General features: G+C 38.7%; 1 protein-coding gene across 1 annotated transcript in view; it reads left to right on the top strand.

Moving 5' to 3' along the window:
- The first annotated feature begins 14,832 nt into the window (after positions 1-14,832).
- The window catches only part of RYR3 (ryanodine receptor 3), a 175,244-nt gene continuing 167,830 nt past the window's right edge, over positions 14,833-22,246 (top strand). Inside the window, exon 1 of the mRNA XM_026051764.1 lies at positions 14,833-14,958. Coding sequence (XP_025907549.1) covers positions 14,908-14,958 — 51 coding nt within the window. The 5' untranslated portion in view covers positions 14,833-14,907. The remainder of the gene's footprint in view (positions 14,959-22,246) is intronic.

The following is a 22,246-nucleotide window of genomic DNA, read 5'->3' as shown; positions in this document are numbered from 1 at the left end:
AGTATCGTTCTTAACTACTGCATCTTTTCACCATAAGGAACTCTGCTACTGACTTTCCCTCACATCTTTTATTCTTCTTTCATACATAGCATTATTTTAAGATCCTTTAAAAATAAAATGGTTACAAAAAATAAAATTGGCTTACAAAAACAAGCCAGTTCTTCACCATCAATAACTAGCAGACAGAAAAAAAAAAAAAAAAAAAAAAAAAAAAGCACAAGGCAGTTGCACAACAAAAGAAACCATCTTCTCCTAGGACTTACTGAAAAAAACCACCTTTGATCATAGCTCTAATTCTGCATATCAGCAGATAACCATCGACTTCCTGATTGTTTGATTTATGTTGTTAACTCCTCCTTTACCAGAAAGCAGGACCAACTAAAAGTTAGAATCATTCTCATCCCGTAAATTACAGTAGGTCTCATCATATTTACAGCAAAATAGGTTTGTAATAATACTTCTTTTAATGATTGATGTTATCTACTCTTTGCAGGGCAGGACTTTGAAAGGGAGCAGTTGTGTGTGATAATTCCAGTTTGTTCTTGCATCCATGTATTTGAGGACTGAAGGGAGGAAACAAACCCACAAAACCACTACCGTGATAGAAAGTCAGATGGCTAATCCTTGACAAGGATCAGTAAGTCATTTTCAGAGACTTTAAACTAGATAAACTAAATAAACAAAACATACTGCAAATGAAACAAACACTTCCTTTTCTGTATAAAATTATATGGGCAAACCTTCTGCATGAATCTTTTTATGGCTTCTGTCTGTAAGCTGCATAAACACTACACTGGCAAGAATTCTGTTTGCAGATTTGTGTAGTACCATCTGGAGGACTGGGATAGAAATGACTAGTTGTTACCTAAACCCCTGAGTACTACTGAGTAATAAACTCATATTAATATACATAATTGTCAAATATCTTTTTTACTACTGAATAAAAAGATTTTTTTTTATTAAAATCTCTGGTTTCTAGAATTCTGCATTCACTGACAATTTTATTTTGAACAGCACTTTAACTTCATGGATGTGAATGTGATTTTTTCAAATGCTAGTTCTTAATATTACTCTTTCCAGTTTACATGTTTTGTAAAAATGGATCATAAATAAAGCCATATATGCATATATTTAAGGCCTTTAAATCCTGCCTTGGAGGATTGCTATTGCAGGCAACTATTATTCCAGTGACAACAATTAATTTTGATATTTTAACTCTCCATCATTATATCCAAGGCACTACTAGAAAAACAACACATGCAGTTAATTGCCAGGAAGAGAAAGGGAAATCCAATCCTATAGCCGTAGTGTATGGATAGCTTTACCCTTATGGTCCTTTACAGGTGACAGTGCCTGTACTCATTCCATCCTTTTCAAAAGCCACAATCTTTGGTTGTGAAACCGACTCACGAGAGTGTGGGCCAATAATTGAGACATTTAAAATAAATATATACCTTACCTCCTACCAAGCTCTCTCACTGACATCCATAACATTAAGAGGTTTCTACAAAAGGTTCAAAGGAGATGAACCAAATGTAAGAAAAGAAATATCCCCAGTCAACGGTGGCAGCTCTGCTTCCAGCTCCTCAGCCAGCCTGGGAAGCAGAACTGCTCCCTGCAGGCAGATCACTCCAGAAGAAGGAGAAGAAGATCAGAAGGCTCCGGCCTCAGACTCAAAGTAACCATTTAGAAAGGAAAAGAAATTTGTAAAGGCAGCTCAAACTCGTGCCTGCAAACACACAGTGCACAGGGGGTTCTGGCCTTGCTCGGGCTTTCCTCTTTGCCCCTGTGCAGTGGAGCCATGGAAGAGGCTCCCTCACCAGGGAATCTCTTCCCGAGTGTGCATGCCGAGAGCAGGTTCCTGCTCCATCCTGGAACTTCTAAAGTCTAGAATACGATTAGTCTGAACAGAGCAACAAGAGATTTCTGTGTAAGATTTAATTTGCTCTAAGCTGCCAAGACCAATACAGTCTCAGAGTACAGAGACTCCACAAACTCAAGCAAATCTCATTAAGCCTGTGTTTCTTGCTTATTTCTTCAGGGACCTGTTCCAACCTGCTTGCAGCCGGCCCTGCATTCAATCCCTGCCTTGTGCTATGCTGCCTAAACCTGAGCTGTTCTGTCCCCTCAGCTCCTCGCCTGCCCACTATAACCCTGTGTTTGCCAGTCTTGGCCTCATTTTTGGGGCAGTGGAGAGGACTGAGGAGTTCCATAGCAGGAGAGAAGCACTGGACACTGCCGGACTCTCTCTTCTTGTTCCTCATCCCCTCTCCCCATTTTTTCTAACTAGGAAAGAAGTTGCTCTCGCTCTCATTTCCTTGCTAAAATGCTTGAATAAAGGGAAAAAGACTGAGGGAAGTTCTTTCATCAGTGCCCAAAATCACACTACTCCATTCAGGTCACATGAGCACCATACATTTCCAGTCCAGAAGCTTTTGCAGTGTTTGGTTTTGGACCACACAGAACCACAAAGCTGCACTCACTGATTCTGCTCCAAAGCTTCCTTTAGTCCTCGGGCTATTCAGCATTTTTACACGTTTTGCAAACCTGTTTCCAAGTAGCACCATGATTTATTATGCACTGCGATTACAAAACCAATTGCTTCTTGTGCCTTTCTTTTTCCTCCCTCCCACCCCTGCTGAATTACTCCCTAGATCAGTTACTACTCTAGTCAAGTAAGAACAACATGACTGTTATGAAGTCATATCTTAAGATTATTTTACTACAAATTACAAAATCATTTTAAAACTTAAGTTCTGAGGTGTATTAGGTTAAAATAAGAGTTAAAAAATTGGAAGACAATTTGGAACATTGAAAATTGTGGTCATTATGGATTTTTTTTGTAACCCTAAGAGGAAACAAGGCTGCAATTGGAATGAGAGACCCAAACCAAAGGGGCTTTTTCGAAGGCCCTCTTCTAAAAACAAATGTAGACCAGACAGTACATTGTGTAAGGACAGTAAAAAGGTAGGTGGTACCTCTGAGAGGGACCAGTAAGTAATTAAGGAATCTGGAGGTGTCTTTCCTCCCACTAGTTAGTTTGTTGCTTGGGGAGGGGAAGAACCTCTCTGACTTTATAACCTCTCATTTCACAATTCTTTCCAGGCACCGCACAGTACAGTGGATCCTCAAACACCCTGTGGTCAAGTTCAGATATATTAAACATAAGGGATTAACTTGAATTAGTAGAATAGCAAATTAATTCAAATAGATCATAACACTTCCTTATCCTTTGGTCTCCTTAATACAGACCTTGTTGAAGCTAATAATGTGAGGAATGGGGTTTTCTATACTTGGCTAATATCTGATTTCACCTAAGCTTCACTTTTAGCCATACTGGGGTTTATCTAAACTATGTAGGGCACATTCAATATGCGTCTTGTAGGTGATTAAAATAAATACATCATATTTAATCAACACATGAATGTAAATGAATAAATTACGTATTCCAAGAATTGTTGGAATAGTTACTTCAACTGTAGTTACTACAGGGCCTAAATTAATTATTCTTAAGTAGTGGATAGAAGTAGAAAATCAATTGTAGGCATTTTTAGCATCTTTCTTTCACAATTTTAATCCTGTATCTTGGGAATAACTGGAAGAGTTAACTGTATAATTGGCTTCTGCATTTTTCCCACCAGGTCATATCTAATAGCTGTAGAAGCTTATTACAAAAGTTAATTAAGGTATATTCAACACATTTTCATTTTTATGCAACCCGATTTAGATTAAAAACATATTTAAGATACAAGAGGAAATGAATCTATTTAAATTTGTGGAAAAAAAGAAAAGATTTGTATTTGGCTATTAAGTCATCTATTTAAAGCCATCTATAAAATCATCTATTTAAAGTTTCCAGCCGTTTTGCTGGAAACTTTAAAATAAATTAATAAATAATCATAATTAAACAAATATTTATTATTTATTAATAAATATTTATTATTTTTATTAAATAAAATGAATAATAATAATAATTAAAAAATAAGAAAGAGGTGGCATAAACTGAAATACAGATAAAGCAAAGGGGAAAGCCAGTACTTTTTCCCGAGGAAGAAATGAGGGATCACTTCCCTCAACACTTTGCAGTTAAGATAAACTTACAACTGACCAAAAGAAAGAAAGAAAGAAAATCTGAATGGGAATAATTAAGAATTTTTGATGTAGTTCTAAAAGAAAAATAGGCAAAAGTAAAAATTATGGTAACTTATTCTTACGGGGTGGTAAAACAGCCATCTATGGTTATTTTAAAAGCAAGAGTCACGTGCAAATTCAATATCTCAGAGAAATTGTTAAGAAGTTGCCAACTGGCAAAAATCTCATTTACTCCTAATAATATTCTGAATATACTAAAGAAAAAAGAAAGGCTGTTAACAGCTGGTCCAGGGAAGGCTTCCTAGCACCCCATCCTTAGATACATCTCATGCAGCATTTCTCTCTGTAAGGTCTTCTCATTTATTATTGAGCTTTCAGTGAACATATTTTCATTTCTGTTTTTTTTTTTTTTTTTGGGGGGGGGGGGGTTTGGTTTTTTTTTTTAACTGAGCAAAATCTAGGAGCTTTCCATGGGTGAAATAGTGCAGCTTTGTTGCTTTTAATAGAAATGAAGTAATAAGAAAAATCTGCACAGACAATTTAAGGCTTGTGTGCACTTGCTGAGCAAATATTGCTGGCAGACAGATCGTTTCACATGTAATTATGGAAATATAATTAAAGACAAGGCAGAGGAGGAGACCTCTGGTGGAGGAAAACACTGAAGAACAGGTTTGTTCCACTGGGAAGTCAGGAGATGACACACAGCATCACAGGGGAAGATGCACATTTACTAGTTGTTGATATGGCTCATTTCAAAACACAGCTGAAAATCTAAGCTCGCATGAGCACTCGTTGAATTAACACTAGACTTAACAGCGCCTCGTTCTTTTGGAATAAAGCCATGGAGACTTTTGGTTCTCTAACTTCAGAGCGGGGCTTCCTCGGGAGAGGGCAGCAGGCGGCCACAGGCTGCTCCCTGCAGAGCCGAGTCCTAACAGCGGCCGATGGCAACAGTGTTGCACCTTACACACCCTGTTCCTTACCTTAGCCTACCGGGAAAGCAAACACAAATGTATATTTCAAAGGAAACAGGAAAAGAAAGTGAAGAAAAAACTCCTCTAAAAGATCCTTTCATAATGCAGGGTGTTGCGAGATGCAGTGACAGCTTCTACCTGCTCTTCCTTAGCAATGCACGCAAGTGATCCCAGTGAAGTGGTCTGGGTGCACCTCTCGTGGAGCTTGCAAGCAGGGTGACAGTGTGAGAGAATGAAATTCTTATAAAAGAATGAGTATGCATGAGTAAAAAAGAAAATTCTAGAGGTTTTCTTTCTGTAAATAAATAAGACTAAATAAAACACTGCATTGAATGTGTTACATATTTTTTCCTGCAATCAAAAACATAATTTCCATTTGCTGAAACATGGAAAAAAGAAGTAACAATTCAAGAATTCCGTAGCCGTGCCATTACTAATTATTAAATTTTATGAAATATTTTCATTAGATGCATGTAAGTTGTTAGGACTATGACTAAACTTCTGCATTTAATGAGGATACAAGATGTGTTGTGCATGAACTTCCACTTGTGCTCCCAGTCCCTGCTGCTGCCTCACAAGTGTGTAGCTTGCAGAAAACAAAACAGCAAGAAAACCCTCCCGCTGACTCTCTTGCCTAATCACTGCAACTGGGGACTGCAGACAGACTTACCTCTGGGGCTGCCTTCTTAGTGCACAGTGTGGCCACTCCACCTGGCCAGCAACATCAAGAGGAGCCATAACACATAATTTCTTTGATAGAAACCTGTAAAAATAATTAAGCTAAACAAAGCTTTGTAAAGAAACAGACAACAATGAATAGTACTCCTCATGTTATTTCGAAATTTAACACTTTTATGAAAGCTTGACCATTAAGCCTATTTTGAGCTATTCTGCAACCTCTGAACATATATTTGGCAAGCTTTGAATGCAAGGTATGCACTCATACTCTAATCACTGTCAGAAAAATCAACTTATTACCTGTAAATATTACTGGTTGCACACACAGTCCTCTACTGTGGCTGGAGATGGGTGCTGCATGAGCAGGCTAGGGACGCAGCTTTCCCTGCTTTCGGGACCACGTTTTTGCCAGAGGCACCAGGTGTGTTTGCACACCCAGGTGCAAGCTGTAGATACACTTTTAGAAATGAGAGAACAGCAAAGCCCTCCTAGCCTATGACAATGCCCTCCCAGCTCGTGACAATACCCTACACCTGCCTTTTGTTGGGCTGGGGTAACCTGCGGCCTGCCCCCGGCTTGCAGCGGAGGGGAAGGGGCGGCCAGGGTGCCCCAGGTACGCGACATGGCGGCCGGGCACGTGGGGGCCGCCGGCAACGGCGCCGCTTCGACCGTTGGGCCCGCATGGCGAGGGTGGGAAGGGACATGGGGCGCGGGAGCCGTCCCGCAGTAGGGGCGGTGCATTGGAGAAGGGAAATCCGAAACACCGCCCCAGCGGCCGGGAAGAGGGAGGAGGAAAGAGAGGGAAGGTTCTCGAAGGAGGAAGGTGAGTGGGAGGTGTGGGAATAGGCACGAGGAGGGGGAAATGTGAAGCAAAGGGTTTGCTCTAGCTGTATCTGCAGCCTTCTGGTCAGGTAAGCACCAAAGTGTTCTAAGTAGTTGCGTGCATGGTTTTTATTTATTTAACTTAAAATGGCTATCTCAAAGTAATGGTAATTGGAGAACCTGGTAGCGCTCCTCCAAGCCAGGTTTAGGAAACGTGGCTGAAAATGGAAGGTAGGAGAAGTACCAAATATTTACATAACAAAGCATAAGGGAAGAAATGCAACTGCAATTCCATGGCAATTCTGTGCAGTTGGTGCTAAAGGTATCAATATTCAAGCTACTTGTGTTCTGTGTTGCTGTGAATGAAAGGGAGCTTACTAGGATATTTTGCACAGGCAGAATTACCCCCCCACCACACGCATATACACACACACTTTCCTTAAAATGACTTTAAAGGAACATCTTAAAAAAATTGTTGAAGCAAGAAGATAAAATGTGTTTTGGAGACACTTTTCTCTTAGGATCATTGCATTAAGTGATTCCAGTTCACTGAGATCTGATTCTAGAAGGGTTTACTTGACCGATGAGAATGTGGAATAGTAGTACTCAGTGTGAACCTGTTTTTTAATCGTTAATGTTAGAACTGGCTATTTATAAATTAACTTCTTTAAGAATTACTTGTTTTAGATGGCTGCCTTTTTAATTTGACTTGCTTCTTTGCAAGCTAATAGCTCTCTTTGTTAATTGTTAATACCTTTCTGGTTTTGTTTTACTGACAGACTTTATATTCTTAAGTTGTTTACTCTTTAATATTGTGTACATCAACTGCTATGTTTTTTAGGCATGGTTGAGAGTGCTAGTTTAATAAAATTATTTTTTCCTCATTTTTCAAGCAAAAATTTATTTTTTGCTGTTTCTGTACTAGAATATAATCAAAATATCTGATATTGAGTATCTTTTAGAAAAGGCGTATCTAAGCTTACACACTTACAATGTATTCCCTGCTACTCTACAGATTTCACTGTATCTTCTGCTGTTTGTTTACTTTTAAACTATGGATATCAAGATTGTTCATTGGTTAGTTCTGTGCTTCTTCAGGATGTCTATTCCACAGCTGCTTTTAGGCTTATGCATTTGTTACACGATTTAAGGTGAACCTACATATTCTTAAACTGCTCTTCTTTCTACACTGCTGTGCATTACAGAGAGGGGCTACGCTGACTGCTATGATGTGGAGTAACATCAGTAGAATATGAGGTAGATAACGATGCTGTGTATCTTCAGTAGAAGAGCATATTTTTGTCTTCTGTAAATCAAAGTGTGTGTAAAAACACCATTAATACTGTTAAGAGGAGGGGTGAGTATTGCTGTATTCAATGACAATAATATGGATTAGTAAATTATTTTCTTACGCCATAGTGTTTTATATATTAATTAAATGTTTATGTAGAAAAGCTCAGAGGAAGGCAATTTCACTGTGAAAACACAGTAAATCCAGTGCAGAGTTCTTGTACAGTTTTCTCAGTGGAAGTTCACAAGAATATTGGGAGACTTATCTCGCCATTAATAACTGCAATGCAACTGAATGCAAAACATCATATTTACATAAGCTGTTCACATACAACTGATAGGATTAAAAGAATTATGGTAAATGTATTGGAGGCAATCACAATGGGCATGTGAGTAGTTTAAATGCAAACACAGCAAATATTCTAGAGAAGTATTGGTTATTCTTAACATTGCAGCACTGTAGGTGGCTGGTACTGTCTCAGGATACCATAGTGCTAAGTGCTGCCGTGGGCAGATAGGTAACTAGCCAACACTAGTTACACTTGTTCTCTTGTAACTCCTGGAATTCTGACATGCCGTGTTCTCATGACTGACCACTCAATTCACACCAGTGCTCCCTCTGTGTTTGGGCCAGTCAGCTACTCGGCTTTGCTATTTAGGAACTTGTTTTCAGCTCAGTCCTGTTTTAAAGTGGCTAATGGTGCTTTTTGTTACCACAGAAATGAATTTTTCTGCAATTCAGAGATGGTGTGTTTGGAGAGGTGTGGAGGAACTCTATTTTGAGAGATTTAAGTCATTGCGATTGGAGTAACCTCATTTTTGGAAAATACGGGAGCTGTATTCCTATTTTAGTATTTTGAGTTTAGAAAGGAATTTATGAACTTCCGTCTTCCTTTCTATAAAGGAAAAAAGAAAAAGACGCAAGTCAACATTTGTAGCATTGTAGACTATGTTATAAATGTGTTGACTAGAATTGGGAATGATATCCTGATGTTTTGGCTTAAAATAATACATGACTGGTTTTGCTTGTCAATCTAATAGTTGAAGATTTTTTTTCACCTATACCACCAGATGGCCATCTAACATAAATTTTTGGACTTCAGTGGACAGGAACAGTAAAGAAGGGCAGCACTTTAAAAGATTTTTATATTGTAACATTTTTTAGTTTTCTTTTTTTTATAGTCTTCTGTTTCCAGTAGTAAGAGAGTTATTTGTGTTCCGTGTGGATTTCATTTAGCCCCCAGAGCTGAATAAAATGGATTTCACTTGATCTGGGAGGATCTTAGCTATTGCTCAGCTGAGATCTCTCCATCGTTTTTCTCAGTTTTGAAGAGAGCAGCTAGCATTTTTCTTCCTGACAGTAGGATTATTAGTCTCTGCAGCCAGAGTAAAGGCAACTCAGGCAAGAAATACTGTAGAAAAATACTGTTTGTATTCAGTTTGGTTTCCAGATACCAAGCAGATCAGTACTGCGGTGCCATGATGACTTTGAACATTATTTTGCTTTCTCTGATTGGAGTTCACAATAAGTCAAATCATTCTGAGTGTGGAGACCTGATAGAATTAATCCACTCTGAGGAGCTGAGAGAAAGCTTGAGGTAGGAAACTCAAAAATGGGAAGGTGCTGAGGTTGCAAAAGGATGCTGTGGTGATATCGATGGGTGATTGGTGATGGGTGCCCACTAGGTCATTTAAACTGCTGCGTTGCCATACGACAAAAGTAAAAAGCATAAGTCACATCAAGAATACATCGAAGTATGAAATGTGTCTTCATTTGAGGGAAGAAAGAATTGAGTCTCTAAATCTTGTGGATTGAGGCAATGAAGAATTAGCTGAAGAAAAGGGAACTGATGCTTTGGGTCAATAAGCTGAATTTACATTACAATTAAATTTTATTTAGAAACTATCTGTTCTCAGAAGACATTTGATACACACCTTTTGGACAATTTTATTTTCATGTAGTTAAAAGTACATTCGATTTGTGCTGTCTTTATTCTCTTTCAAGTTGGATGAAAATGAGTTTAACTTAAAACTAGGTTGAAAACTTTATCTAGACAAATATAAGCAATTAATAGCAAAAAATATTGCTGAGGACAACTGCATCATCTCTCTTAGAATTCATTGTTACCTTTGTACCTGAAATTTTTGCTATACAGAACTGTCCTATTTTAATTAAAACTCCTAAAATAAATTATGAGGAATTGTTAAACTTGGCAAAAGTCTAGAGCTTTCTGTGCTATATTTCGTCACTAGTTTATTCTGAGGTACTTTTCCCAATCTTGAGTAGTGTTGAATTTCTTTAGACAGAATATTTGGACTGTATTGCTGATATTATTACAATCATTCCTTTCCATTTCTTTATAATTATATCAGATTGTATAGTTTTTGAAACTGTGTTACACAAGAAAGCTTAGTAGTCAGGATATGTGCAAAGCTTTGAGAAAGCTAGCTTAAGAAAGAACAGGAGAAAATGTGGCTTAGAAATACGTTTAAATTAAGAAAACTTTTCTTACTTTAAATCACACAGAGAAACTTCTGATAAATGCATTGCTCATCCTAACTCTCCAAGACTCTGCATTTACACTGTAAATTGTAACAAACTTTATTTACCGATTTATTAACTCTAGAGCAATGTGATAACTGCTCTGTGAATTTGCACTGATTTCTGCTGTGAGAGGGAAGTTAGCTTGTAAGTGCTTGTATTTGTGAGCTGCACAAGAGGTGACTCTTGCACACAGCATTACAGGCTGGAAATAGGCAGCATAGCAAATCTGATTATTTATCTGTGAGGTTCTTTTATCTATTGTTTCCTTTGATAACTTTTTAAAAAAATTGTATACTAGCTTCTTTAAGTGGAGCATAAAGAATGTGAAGCAGTTGCTGTATTTGAGGACCCTGGGAAGATTATATGGGATTGTCTGCTCTCCTTGGGCACAAAATGTTGACTGTGAATAAAAAAAAATCTGAGGCAGGTATTTCTGATGTAGAAATGCAAGTCATGGAATGGAGTTAACATGGTGTATTCTGTCCTCACGCAGTGCCCTTTTGTTTTATTTGTTCTAGTTCATTAAATTGAAGAGAACACTTCAAATACTGATTTTAATACTGAGATATTAAATTTAAGTACTATTCTTGTCATTATATCCAGCTTCTAGCAGCCAAGTTGTACATCTAAATTATGATTCTTTTTCTTCACACTTATTCCTAACTTTGTTTCTAAGAAGGGTATCAGATGAAAATATGATATGTGTTAATGTTAGAGCTTAAATTTCACTCAGGTTTTTTGTCATATTGGAGGAAAACGCACACAGCCGCTATATTTCAGTTCTGAGGCATGCACACTGAACTCAAAAGTACATCAGTACTGTCTCTTGAAGAGAGAGCTCTTGACAAAAATACTGGTTACTGAATTTTATCTTAAAAATCCAATCCAACCATGTATTTTTTGTGAAATTCAGCTAGACCTCTAACTATCTTTCTCATTAAAGAAGCCTCATAACACTTTTTTTATTATGTTAGAATTGCTACCTCTTTCATTAGAGCGTCAAACAAGCTCAAAGAATTTTTCAGCGTCAAAAGATAAAAGGTAAAAATGATGTTAAATGTTATTTAAAATCCTACTTCAAAGTCCCAATCTACTTAAAACTTCTTGAAGAACTGAAGTACTTAATTCTGAGTAGCAAATAAAAGCTGTATAGATGAAATATTGCTGGTGCAGAGAAGCTTTTTAAACAGCATTTTGATTTTAGCATTTATAGCTTTAAAATAGTGTAGATTCTTCTAGAATGTCATCAGCAGCAGAAGTATTAGATTATAGACTTATAATTGATTAACATAACATGAACTATGTGACAATCTTGGTTCAGATTACGTGACTTTCTCGGCTGAATAGAGTACCTTGTAGTGACGTAAAGATTAAGGCCAATATTGTCAAATTTCATCTCCCGTAGAAGTAGTTTTTGTGTGTGTGTGTGTGTGTATATAAACATCTAGTTGTCTCTGTGGAATGTGGGTGTGAAATGCAGTTGCTTCAGATCAACTTACTAAAACTACAGTGCCCTAAAGTATTTTTCCTTCAAACTTAGCTTTCATATGTGAATTAAAATAAAAAGATGAATTAGTGTAATGAAATTGGAAATCCACTTAATCAAAAGTCATTTTTACACAAAATGCAATGCTTTGCAACAGCCAGATTTCCATCTTGTAGAGCGTTGTAGAAAGCTTGAAAAAACTGACATAAATGGCTGCTTGAGGAGACCATAGATATCATTATGCTGTAGCTATTGAACATATTTCTCAAATAAACACGTGGGCAGAATATCAAGCAGAACAAAGCTACCCAGTACAAACACCCTGAAATGGTTTTGCACTTCACTTGTGAATTTGCAGGACATGATATCTAAGCAAAATATTTCACTTACAGGGGCAGGTGATTGTTTCCTGTATCAGTGCATGGCTACATTGTAGCACTGAATATTAGAAGAGAGGCACTTGCAAAGGGAAAGACCACCTTGCTGATGGGATTCAAAAATCAGAACTTCAGCTCTTTTAGATATGTTGTGTTACAGTATTCCTTTTTTCCCCCGTATGCTTTTTCTGTTGGTATCAAAAGTACAAAATAAAATCTTGGCATGTTGATGTCTCTGAAGAAAGGAAACCTCCATGGGTACCATATTAAAAAATAAGAATATTTGTGCATATATGTATAAACAAAAATGATGTGAATTCAGTGGTACTCAGGAATTATGTTAAAGAGGACTCCATGTGAGGCATCCTGGATGGAATGTGCCAAAAAGGAAAGCATTATTTAAAATTAATTTTTAATCAATTGCCTATCCTGTGGCAAGTGTCCTGTGGCAAGTATCCTGACTTATGCATACAGGCTTTAGAGTTTTTTTTTGTGTTCATGACCTTTCAGTGTACATCTGAATGATGTCTAATAGAGTGTGGTATAAGACTACACAAAATCTGTTCATGTAATGACAGCTTTTGTGGTATGAAATGTAGGTACCAAATTGATTCCAAGTATACATATAGGCATGTTTCACTATAGGTTTCTGTAACTGATCTGATTTTCAGTAAAAAACACTTCCTTGCTTTGGTTTTTAGGTAAGACATTTCCTTCATTTCTTCAGTTGAATTCATCTGGGGTGCCCACCTTCTAGCAACCTGAAGGAGGGTCTGTGGAGATTTGCATTTTGTATTAATGAGGAAAAAAACAAAGATGTTTAAAGGGAGGGAAGAGGAGAGAGAGAGAGAGAGAGAGAGAGAGGCAAAAGCAAAAAAACAGTCCCAGATGCTCAAGATCTTTATTTTTTTTTTTTCCACTTGCCACCTTGCCTTTTCTTGCACAGAATTCCTTTTTTCTTGCTTGTAAAAACAGACAAAACTGCTGCAGGGGCTGGGGGGTGGTAGGGTGGAAGAGATTTGCCAGGCTCTAGCTCGTGGCTCTGGTGAGAGTCAGAGAGAGGCGTTGGAGTTGCCTGTGGCTGTAGCGTTGCCTCTCGCTTACTAATGAGAGCGATAACATTTGTCCTGTGGGTAGCAGGAGAGAGAATGGGATGAAGCATTTTTCAAAGACTTCTACTCGAAGGAGACAAACTATGGGCATCTCAATGTTTGTCTTGTAGGTATGTTTAATTAGAGAAATATCAGAATGCGATTAGATTTTTTTTTCTGTTTTTTTGATGCTCCGTGTAATTTATATAAGGGGCCAATTGTGCATAAACATATTGACTTTTGGACATAATCTCTGTACTAGTTGTGATTTTGACTGCACCTCTCTTGTCCTGTGTGACCTCAAAAGTCATTCTCCCTTCGCCTGTTCCTCACTGGGAGCAGAAGCAGCAACCTGCGGCAGCTAACCCAGCAGCAGGCACCGTGCACCCAGCATGGGGCCCAGCGCACCCAGCACAGCGCCCCTCCCTACAGACATGGACAGCGCAAACTTTGGATCCGGCTTCTCGGTCAGGGAATGTATGGGTAGGCTGTGGCCGCAGCCTTGGCACAAGATGCTGGATCATGTAGTAAATTGGCTGGCTGGAGCCTTCTCACGGCGCTCTCTTCCCTATCCCCTGCTCCCTTTCTCCTTGCCTCCCCCTCGGATTGGAACCTAGTATCTAAGAGATCTAAAATTTGGTCCTGGAGATGATGGGACTTTGAGGTTTATTTTTCTCATTTGCTAATACTTAAGTAATAACAAGAAATCTGTTATTAAGGAAGACTATTATTTAACTTGGATTTAAAGTTATTAAAAGTTTCATTTTAGTATTGGGATAGCTTGTACAAATTTTAACTGAATTCATACAAGCTTGTATACAATAGATACTCAGGTACATAGTAGAATAGTATGTATAAAACATTTGCCATCTGTAGTATGTGAGTGTATATATATGTGCTGTTTAACATGTTAGCACAAATAACTATAGATAGTAGGTTCAGATCATTAAATCATCCTGGAAATTAGATTTGCAGCTGCTTCTGCAGAGAAGCAAGGAATGGAAGTTATTGTAAACAAGCTGAAAATATCTGCTGTCAAAACCAGCTTGTCGTATGATCATCTGATTCATACCCTTCTGCGCAAATCAATAGGTTCAGAGTTGCTGAATTTGATAGATTTTAGTGCAAAACTGGGAACCCTGATATGTGAAAATGAAAATGTGAGCTGTGCTTTTATTAACACTTCCCCATTATTGTTGCTGTGGGCTGACGTTGTCTGCTACAGGAGAAGGAAAAAAAAAAAACCCGCAAAAGTGGAGTGTGTAATGTTTCCTGCAATACCTTAACAGTAGCTTTTCCCTCTCGGATGGGGTGTGAAGCGAGAAAAGGGAAGGATTTGCTTGCTGTGAGCTGGGAAAGCGGCGCGGTTGGCTCTGGCAGTGAGGGGGTTGACTGACAGTCTGCAGTGCAGTGGAGTTAGCCGAGCTCCCTATATGGCTGTGGATTAGCTATATGCTAATACTGCGCGGAGAAGAGGAGCTGCACCGAGCGAGCGCAGGGAGCTGCTGGCGGAGGCAATCGGAGTCTCAGCAGAGCTGACTCCTCAAGAGCCATGGCTGAAGGGGGTGAAGGAGGGGAGGATGAAATACAGTTCCTCCGAACTGTAAGTATCTGCCTTTCTAGGTCACCTGCTACATGTTTTTATTGTGTCTTGTGTCTGTTCTCGCTCGGTTGTATTGAAGTGTTATTCCGTGCTGGGCTGTGCTGAATGGGAGGATTGATTTGGTGGAAAAAATAAAGCAAGAATAGGAGCGTTGATAGCATCAGCCGGTCTCATCTCAGGGTGCTCTTCCCTGAATCTGCTCGCTAGCTGCTTTGCTATAAGGAGACCTATTTCCGCTGTAATCCCCTGTGTTTGAAGCGTCCTCATCAACTTCGTACTTGGGTTGCTAAATGTAGCATGCCAAATATCTGACCTCTGAAACTTCTCTCTGGCTTAGATTTCACTGACATTAACAGAAGCTTTGCGAAGAGGGGAGCCTTAAAATGATGAATAAACTAAGCGAGCCCTTGATGACCCCTTCCAATCACTGTGCACACAGAAGCCCATTCGTGTGGGGGCAGTACCAGCAGATGTGGACCTGGGGGCTCCACAAATGTTCTGGGATTTTTTTCTATGCTTTAAAGAGGTTTATTTTAAAAGGAGATAAGGATTTCTCTGGGAAAGGGTGCTAATTAGTGAAATTGCTTTAACTTGGTGTAATTTTCTGTAAAGAGCCCTCACACCATTCTTTCTAAAAGCTTTACACAAATCTAATAAAACAACCAATTTGAACTTACAAGTAAGTAGTGTTCATGCAGTACCATCTGGGAAGGGGTTAATATCTTACCTATTTGTCATCTTTTCTCTCTTATTATTTTTACCCTGTGAGATGTTTTGTTGTGTAAGCAGCATGGAAAAATTTCTGCGGATATGTGTATTCTGTCTTGTTCCTATACTGTCTTCACTGAAAAATGTTCCAGAAGCAGACTCCCTTAGAGTTACTGCGACTTTAGAAGGATAAGTTTCCAAAATAAAATGTGCTAAGTGCCCAAAGTAGGAAGCTGCAAAGCCTGGTTCCTGAGAGGGGCAGTGGAAGGGTAAGAGTGATGCTGGTGGCTGCTTCTGCTTATGTAAACTGTTTAGGTGTGATGAGGTGGCATTGGCACTCTCGGTCGGTGAGAAGTTCATAGCGAGGAAAAATGGCTCATTACAGTGAAGAATCGTTTTCTATGTCCCTTTCCTCAACGCTGCCTTTGAGAGAAACCTCTTTTACAGAGCATAGGTTAATTCAGTCTTCAGGAGAAGCATTCAAAGCTCCCTTCATCTAAGAACAGAGCCTTAACTGAAAGTCCTTCATCCTTTCCCTTTGAGATGTCTATTTGACAAAATTCTTCCTCAGTGGTGGAACAAGGAGCCTGGCCTTCTTTGTAGGTAGCTTGCGTGTGCTACATGAGATGGCAATTTCTGCTGCAGCTTGTTCTTATGCTTGGAGAACATGAGTGCGCTGCTTTCGAACAGTTAGAAAAGTGGGTGCTAAATAGAGGCAGAGGGCCAAAAAAGGGAAACTTACAGGAGTGCTTCTCCTACTTGATGTTAGGAAATCTTTTATGGTAAGAAAGCAGGCTAGATTTTTCTGTTAAGCCCTGGCTTCTTATTGCTCTTAGCAAGCATACAGCAATGGTATTGCTGTCATCTCTCCCTACAACTTCTTCCAGTTGATGGGAAAGGGATTAATCCTCATTTCATAAGACACTGAGAAAGGAACCTTTTATAGACTGGTGCTGCCTAGGTGTAAGCTTTAAGGGCTGCTGTTATTTACAGGTTTTACTGCTACATAAACACTATGCTGGTGCATAGAATATGAAGCATTGTAGCTCTTTAATACTCCTCTGGCATTATTGCTGATCAGTCAGGGTCTTCCCTAGATGAAAATGTTTTTGAGCAATTTGGATCCTGAGACTTGTGTAGTTAAATCTTTGGAAATTATCCATCTCAAAAAGCTTATTTGTAAATCCATAGAAAGAGGTGTTCTGGGATGTTATAGAGCCTGCTTTGCTCCCACATATAACACTTTCTTGGTGAGGGAGAAACCAAGATAAATCTTTTTTGATCAAAAATAACCCAATGTAGTAGTATTAACTTTTAAGTCTAGTAAAATTCCTTCCTCCTTGCTAAAGGAAATTTCATTTTCCTTCAGTTTATCCGCCATTTTCTCCGTGTGTTTGTCTGTGTGTGTGTTATTGTTCATTTTTGTTTTAACTACCATATTGAAGTTAAAACCTAGTTTTATGCCTGCCTTCTCTAAGCCTTGCTGGCCCCATTGAAGGCTGGCAGCACATAAGGGTGGTGGCTGCCCTGCTTTGCAGGCGGCGCGAGCTCGTGCCCGCTTACATGGCGAGCTTTGCAGGGCAAGAGCACTTGCACTGTCACCGCTAGCGTGCTAGTCTGCATTTGGGGCTCGGTTGAAGTCAGGCCCAGTGCTTTTGCAACAGTCTTTATGTGCAACAGTGATGGAATTTAAAGGAAGATTTTGCTAATACAGTGTAAATCCCTTTCTTCATTTTTCTCTGGCCTGTAAATTCAGGGTGAATATATGTAAGTACACATATGCATGCACACACACAATTTTGTCATGCTGCTGCTGTGGCTTTGTTAACACTCTCTTTGAAGTTTTCATTTTAAAATAATTCTTGGAATTGTTTCAGAGTTTCATCCAGTGTTGACTCTGGATATTCAGTGTATGTGTGCACCCACATTTTTCTTGTGTATTTGGGAAGGAGAAGTAAAGCATTCCCCACGTGTGCAGTGCAGAACACTGTCGTCTCTTAGTTTTCTACCCTGGTAGTGCTTGTTCCTTAGATGACTTCCTTTTTTTTTTTTTAATTCCTTCTCTCTGTGGTGTGGTCAGATGAGAAACTTTTGAAGGTAACTTACTTGTGTGTGTTAGGTGAGAGTAATGAGCGTTATTAAGCCATGCTGTTTCAGTGAATATGCTGAGAGATGTGGGGATGTGGCTCCATTATCCTTGGCAAGGGGGGATTAGTGAGTGTAAAGCCCTCTTATCCCAACTTTAACTTTGCTGTTGTCCTCTGCTCTCTGGAATACCCTCTGAAGCAATTTGTCATCCTCATTGCTGTTGAATTAATTAATCTTTGAACATATAGCACTTTATCAGAACTACCTGTGTAGTCAGGTGGACTCAATGGGCAGGAGCAGTGGAGGGGTGCAGTTTGTGGACACTGGGAATGAAGCACACTGAAGGCACCTTCTGGCTCAGAGCTGGCTTTATGGTGGAACCAGTGGTTAAGAGACATATTACAGTGGTGTTTCTTGAAATTGATCCTATTAGCAGAATGTTTCCAGATTTAATACAAACCTTTTCTTTGTAGGTGGCTTGTAACACAGTAGTCAGGAAAGTTGCACTGTTTTCCATGGTTCTGAGCAGAGTGTTTGTGTTTATGGATATGAATGCATGTGGATGCACTTGTATGTGCGCGTGTCCACATATGTGTGACTCTGTCTCCAGCCACTTTCAAATTCTCCATTTCTCCAAGTGGTTAAAAACAGTGGCCTTAACATTTGATTCTTCACTGTTGACTTTTGCTCCTTTAACAACTTGTCTCAGTGACCTAATTTTAAGCTCTTATAAATGTCTCCAGTCATTATCTTAAGAACTTACAGGTAGGAGAGGGAAATCATTTTCTGTTATAGCTACCAGTGTAGCTACCAGCTATATTTGAAAGAAACAGTAGTTTTTTTTCTCTTTGCTGTTCTCATTAAGCAAAGATCTAAAACAGGATATTCAGATTTAGTTTATTCCAAGACCTAGCATATGTGTATGAAATTACACAGCCAGTTTACAGATTTTCTTTTTTTAGATATAGTTTTAAATATTTGGATGTTAAGTTATGGTTCAGAATCATGGTAGTTGAATGGCTTATACATGTGTTTAAACATGCGAATACACTTTCCTATCTACATTGCTGGAAAATGAGTTCCTCTGTTATCAAGATGCTATAGAGAAGATGGGTTGTTATCTCAATAGTAATTTTACAATATGAATATTTTGAGTCTGTGTGGTATGAATTAGATTATTTCATTATCTTCACTCTGCTGTCAGATATTTATAAGTGTAAAAAGTGATCACATCTTGTTAATGTATCTTTTTTCTTAGTTTTCACACATGTTAATTTAATTTTTAGACAAGGAGTTTAACCTGCATTAATAATGCATAAAGGCAGTTCTTAAGATGCTCCAACCATATGTTGTTTTGTCTGTTTTGTGTTTCTAGCGATGTATCCCTAGTGATAAAGCAGAGAGCAAGCATAAAGCAGAAATGTTGGAATGATTCATCTTGTAGAGCAACTCCAATGATATTAATGACTAAGTACCACACCTGCATGCGGGGATTCCGCAGGCTTTTATCATGGCTCTTTGGTACTCGACTGTTGTAGTGTTTGGCTCTTTGGCACTTGAGTGTTTGGTACTTCAGTGTTGTAGAGAGTAGTGATGTGTACTTTACGAGCCAGCTAAATATATTGGACAAGTTTCTAAGTGTTAGACAATGTTGGAAGATCCTCCCAAGGTGAAGTTCTTAGCGGTTAATTACAATATTGGGAAAAGATGAAAATTGTTCCTAGTGAGTTTATATACAAGGGATATAGACTATTGTATATAGTAATAGTCAAAGGGAGAGGAAAAGCATGAGGTCAAATCAATGCAATTTTTCCCAAACTCCATATACAGAATCTGGCACAGGTTCCACTTGTTTCTTGACACCAGAATGTGTTCCCCAGTATTGCCTTTAAATTAACTAGAGCATTTTGTTTGTGGTCACTGAAATGCACTGCTTCCTAAAGTGGTATAATAATGATCTTTCAGTCTGTCATTCCTTCTCAGGAAAAGGGTAGAAAGAACGGGAAAATGACTCTGCATAAACTTGGAGTTACTTTTACAGACTGGTGTCTCTTAGGGGCGAAATGAATTCTGAGTTGCAAGTTTATTTGCCTGGCTTTCTGCATCGTCTCCTCCTTCTGTTTTTCTTGCCACAATTTTTAACAATTGTATAATAGTCTTTGCTATAAGAAAAGGAAATGTTTTTACGTGTTTTCCATTCTATCTCACCCGTTGAATTACTGATTTTATTCCCTGCAAGTGTTTTAATGAATAGATTTGCCATTTGTCACGGAGCAAAAATTTGTTGCTACCAGCTAATTTGGAGAAAAGATGGGAAAGCGATGGAGTCACAGTTGCATTGTAAATCCAGAGAACTTTGCTTGCTATGATTTGTCTTGCTGTGCTTGGCTCTAGTTTCCCGTTTCCTCAGATTCCTACAGGCTTATTGTGTTGGGATCTTCAAGTCTGTTTCTGGTTTTGGGGGGCAGAAAAGACAAAGTGAACCACAGAATAAATGACTGCTTGTGTGCCCCAAAGCCTGCAATTAAAAATAAGAGGAATGCATACAGGGAATGAGAATAAGTAATATCGAACATGTTGTAAACTACTTGGGTGTGCACATTACACATTGCACATTGTGTGCTAATTAGGGAAACAACATCCTGTTGTCATGGGACGCGTTGAACTTAAGTAAAGGTCCTGAAGAAGTGAGATTGCTGGGTGACTGCTGATGAAAGATTCTATTCAATAAACAGGGTAGTACAGGAGAGAAGGCAAATGCATTTGCTCAAAATGTTTACAAATGGACGATGAAGACGGATATCGTGATCAGTCAGAGGTGAAAGTTGGTTTCTCTGTATCAGCTGAACGACTGCTCATCTGTCAGATCAGCTGAAATTACAGGCTGCTAGTGGGGCTGCTTCACCCCTTTGATTCGTTTCACTTATCTCCTGCCTCACGTTTTTCTGTAGCATGGGTCTATACAACAAGATAATTTTTCCTATAAGGAAGTAAAGCAGTATCATTCAGAGAGGCTTCATATTGGATTATACTTAATGATGTTCTAAAACTTAAAGCCACATCAAAACACACGCAGTTCAGCTTTTCTGCCTGCTGACTCTTTTCTCTTGGCAGTAACATTTTTTTTCTCTTAACTGCATGTGTTTACAGTTACATGCAAAATTGCTTTTCATCTTCCAATATTGGGTATTGTGGGATGTTACTTTGGATGAATCAAAAGTAGTTGTTGAGGTTTTATAGACCTGTTTCTATTGACTCGGTCTCCATGAGTTAAAACCGAAACAACTTTGCGGTGTCTGAACTAAACCTCATACTTCACAACTGTTTTTCTCTATAGCGTAGATTCACAATGTGCTATTAAAAAGAAAGTGCATGCATTATAATATTTTTAGATATAATTTATTGTTACAAAACAGGATTATTTATGCTCATGGTGGCAGTAGACCCGGCTCCTAATCAGCTGCTCCTGCTCCACACACACGTATTTATTTTCTTTTCTGGGAGGATCTGTGACAGCGCAGCTCTGCTGACTCTGTCAAATGTGCAGAGTAAATGTGCAAGCCCATAGCAGCAGCTCCCTGCTTAGAAATAACATTGAATTTGTCACAAGAGAGCAAAACTCTCCAGACTCACCTCAGAACCATATCAAATTAAAAGCCTTTTGATAGGATTTGTGGCCAAGCAATAAATCTTAAGTTAACACTTGGAGTGTGTATTCCACCTTCTTCCCTCAGTGCCACTGGTGGCCCCAGCAGGATTTCCATCTACTCAAGTGCTGCTTTTTGGTGTCTGAGCAGGAGATGGGTCTTTATTAATAAACAGAGAGCTTGCTAGTGAGATTCCCACGGTTTTGTAGAAGGCAGAAACAGCATTGCCTGATCTCTCTGCCTTTTCCTGATCCCTTGCCATGCTAACTGGGTATGATTCATATTGAAACCCAGCTGTGAATGTTGCTTATTTCTCAGTTCCCATGACAGTGCTGTGACCATGTAGCCAAGTGCTGCTAGGTCCATTAGATACAGATTCCAAAAATTATCACAGAAATGCAAGCAGGGCAAAGAGGAGAACTACACTTGGCACACCATTATTTAAAATACATTAAATAAATTCAATCCCAAGACGGTGATTTAAAGACACACATTCCAATTCATTCATAAAGTACACATGGTTCTTAGTAACAATGCAGATGTATAATAATCATTCCCAATTTAAGAAAACAATTCTAAGCTCAAGAATAGCTTAAGGAAGAAAACAATTCTTGTCATCCATATATACCTCAGGGAATACTATGATTTATTTGTTTAGAGATTTGATTTTAACATTGTTTTTAATATCATTAAGTCATCAGACAAATGTTAGATTCTTTATGCCTATGCCTTAGCCCTGTAAAAGCATCTTTGGCAAATACAGGTGGTTCCTGTACACACAACAAATGATCAGCTCTCGTGGACAATCCAGGCAAACTGTGTAGGATATGACAGAGTAAGAACAT

The sequence above is a fragment of the Nothoprocta perdicaria genome, unplaced genomic scaffold, assembly GCF_003342845.1.
Source record: "Nothoprocta perdicaria isolate Ctin4 unplaced genomic scaffold, notPer1 scaffold_8, whole genome shotgun sequence".
NCBI lineage: Eukaryota > Metazoa > Chordata > Aves > Tinamiformes > Tinamidae > Nothoprocta > Nothoprocta perdicaria.
Note: the sequence above shows the minus strand (reverse complement) of the source record. Positions and strands in the feature narration are given on the sequence as shown.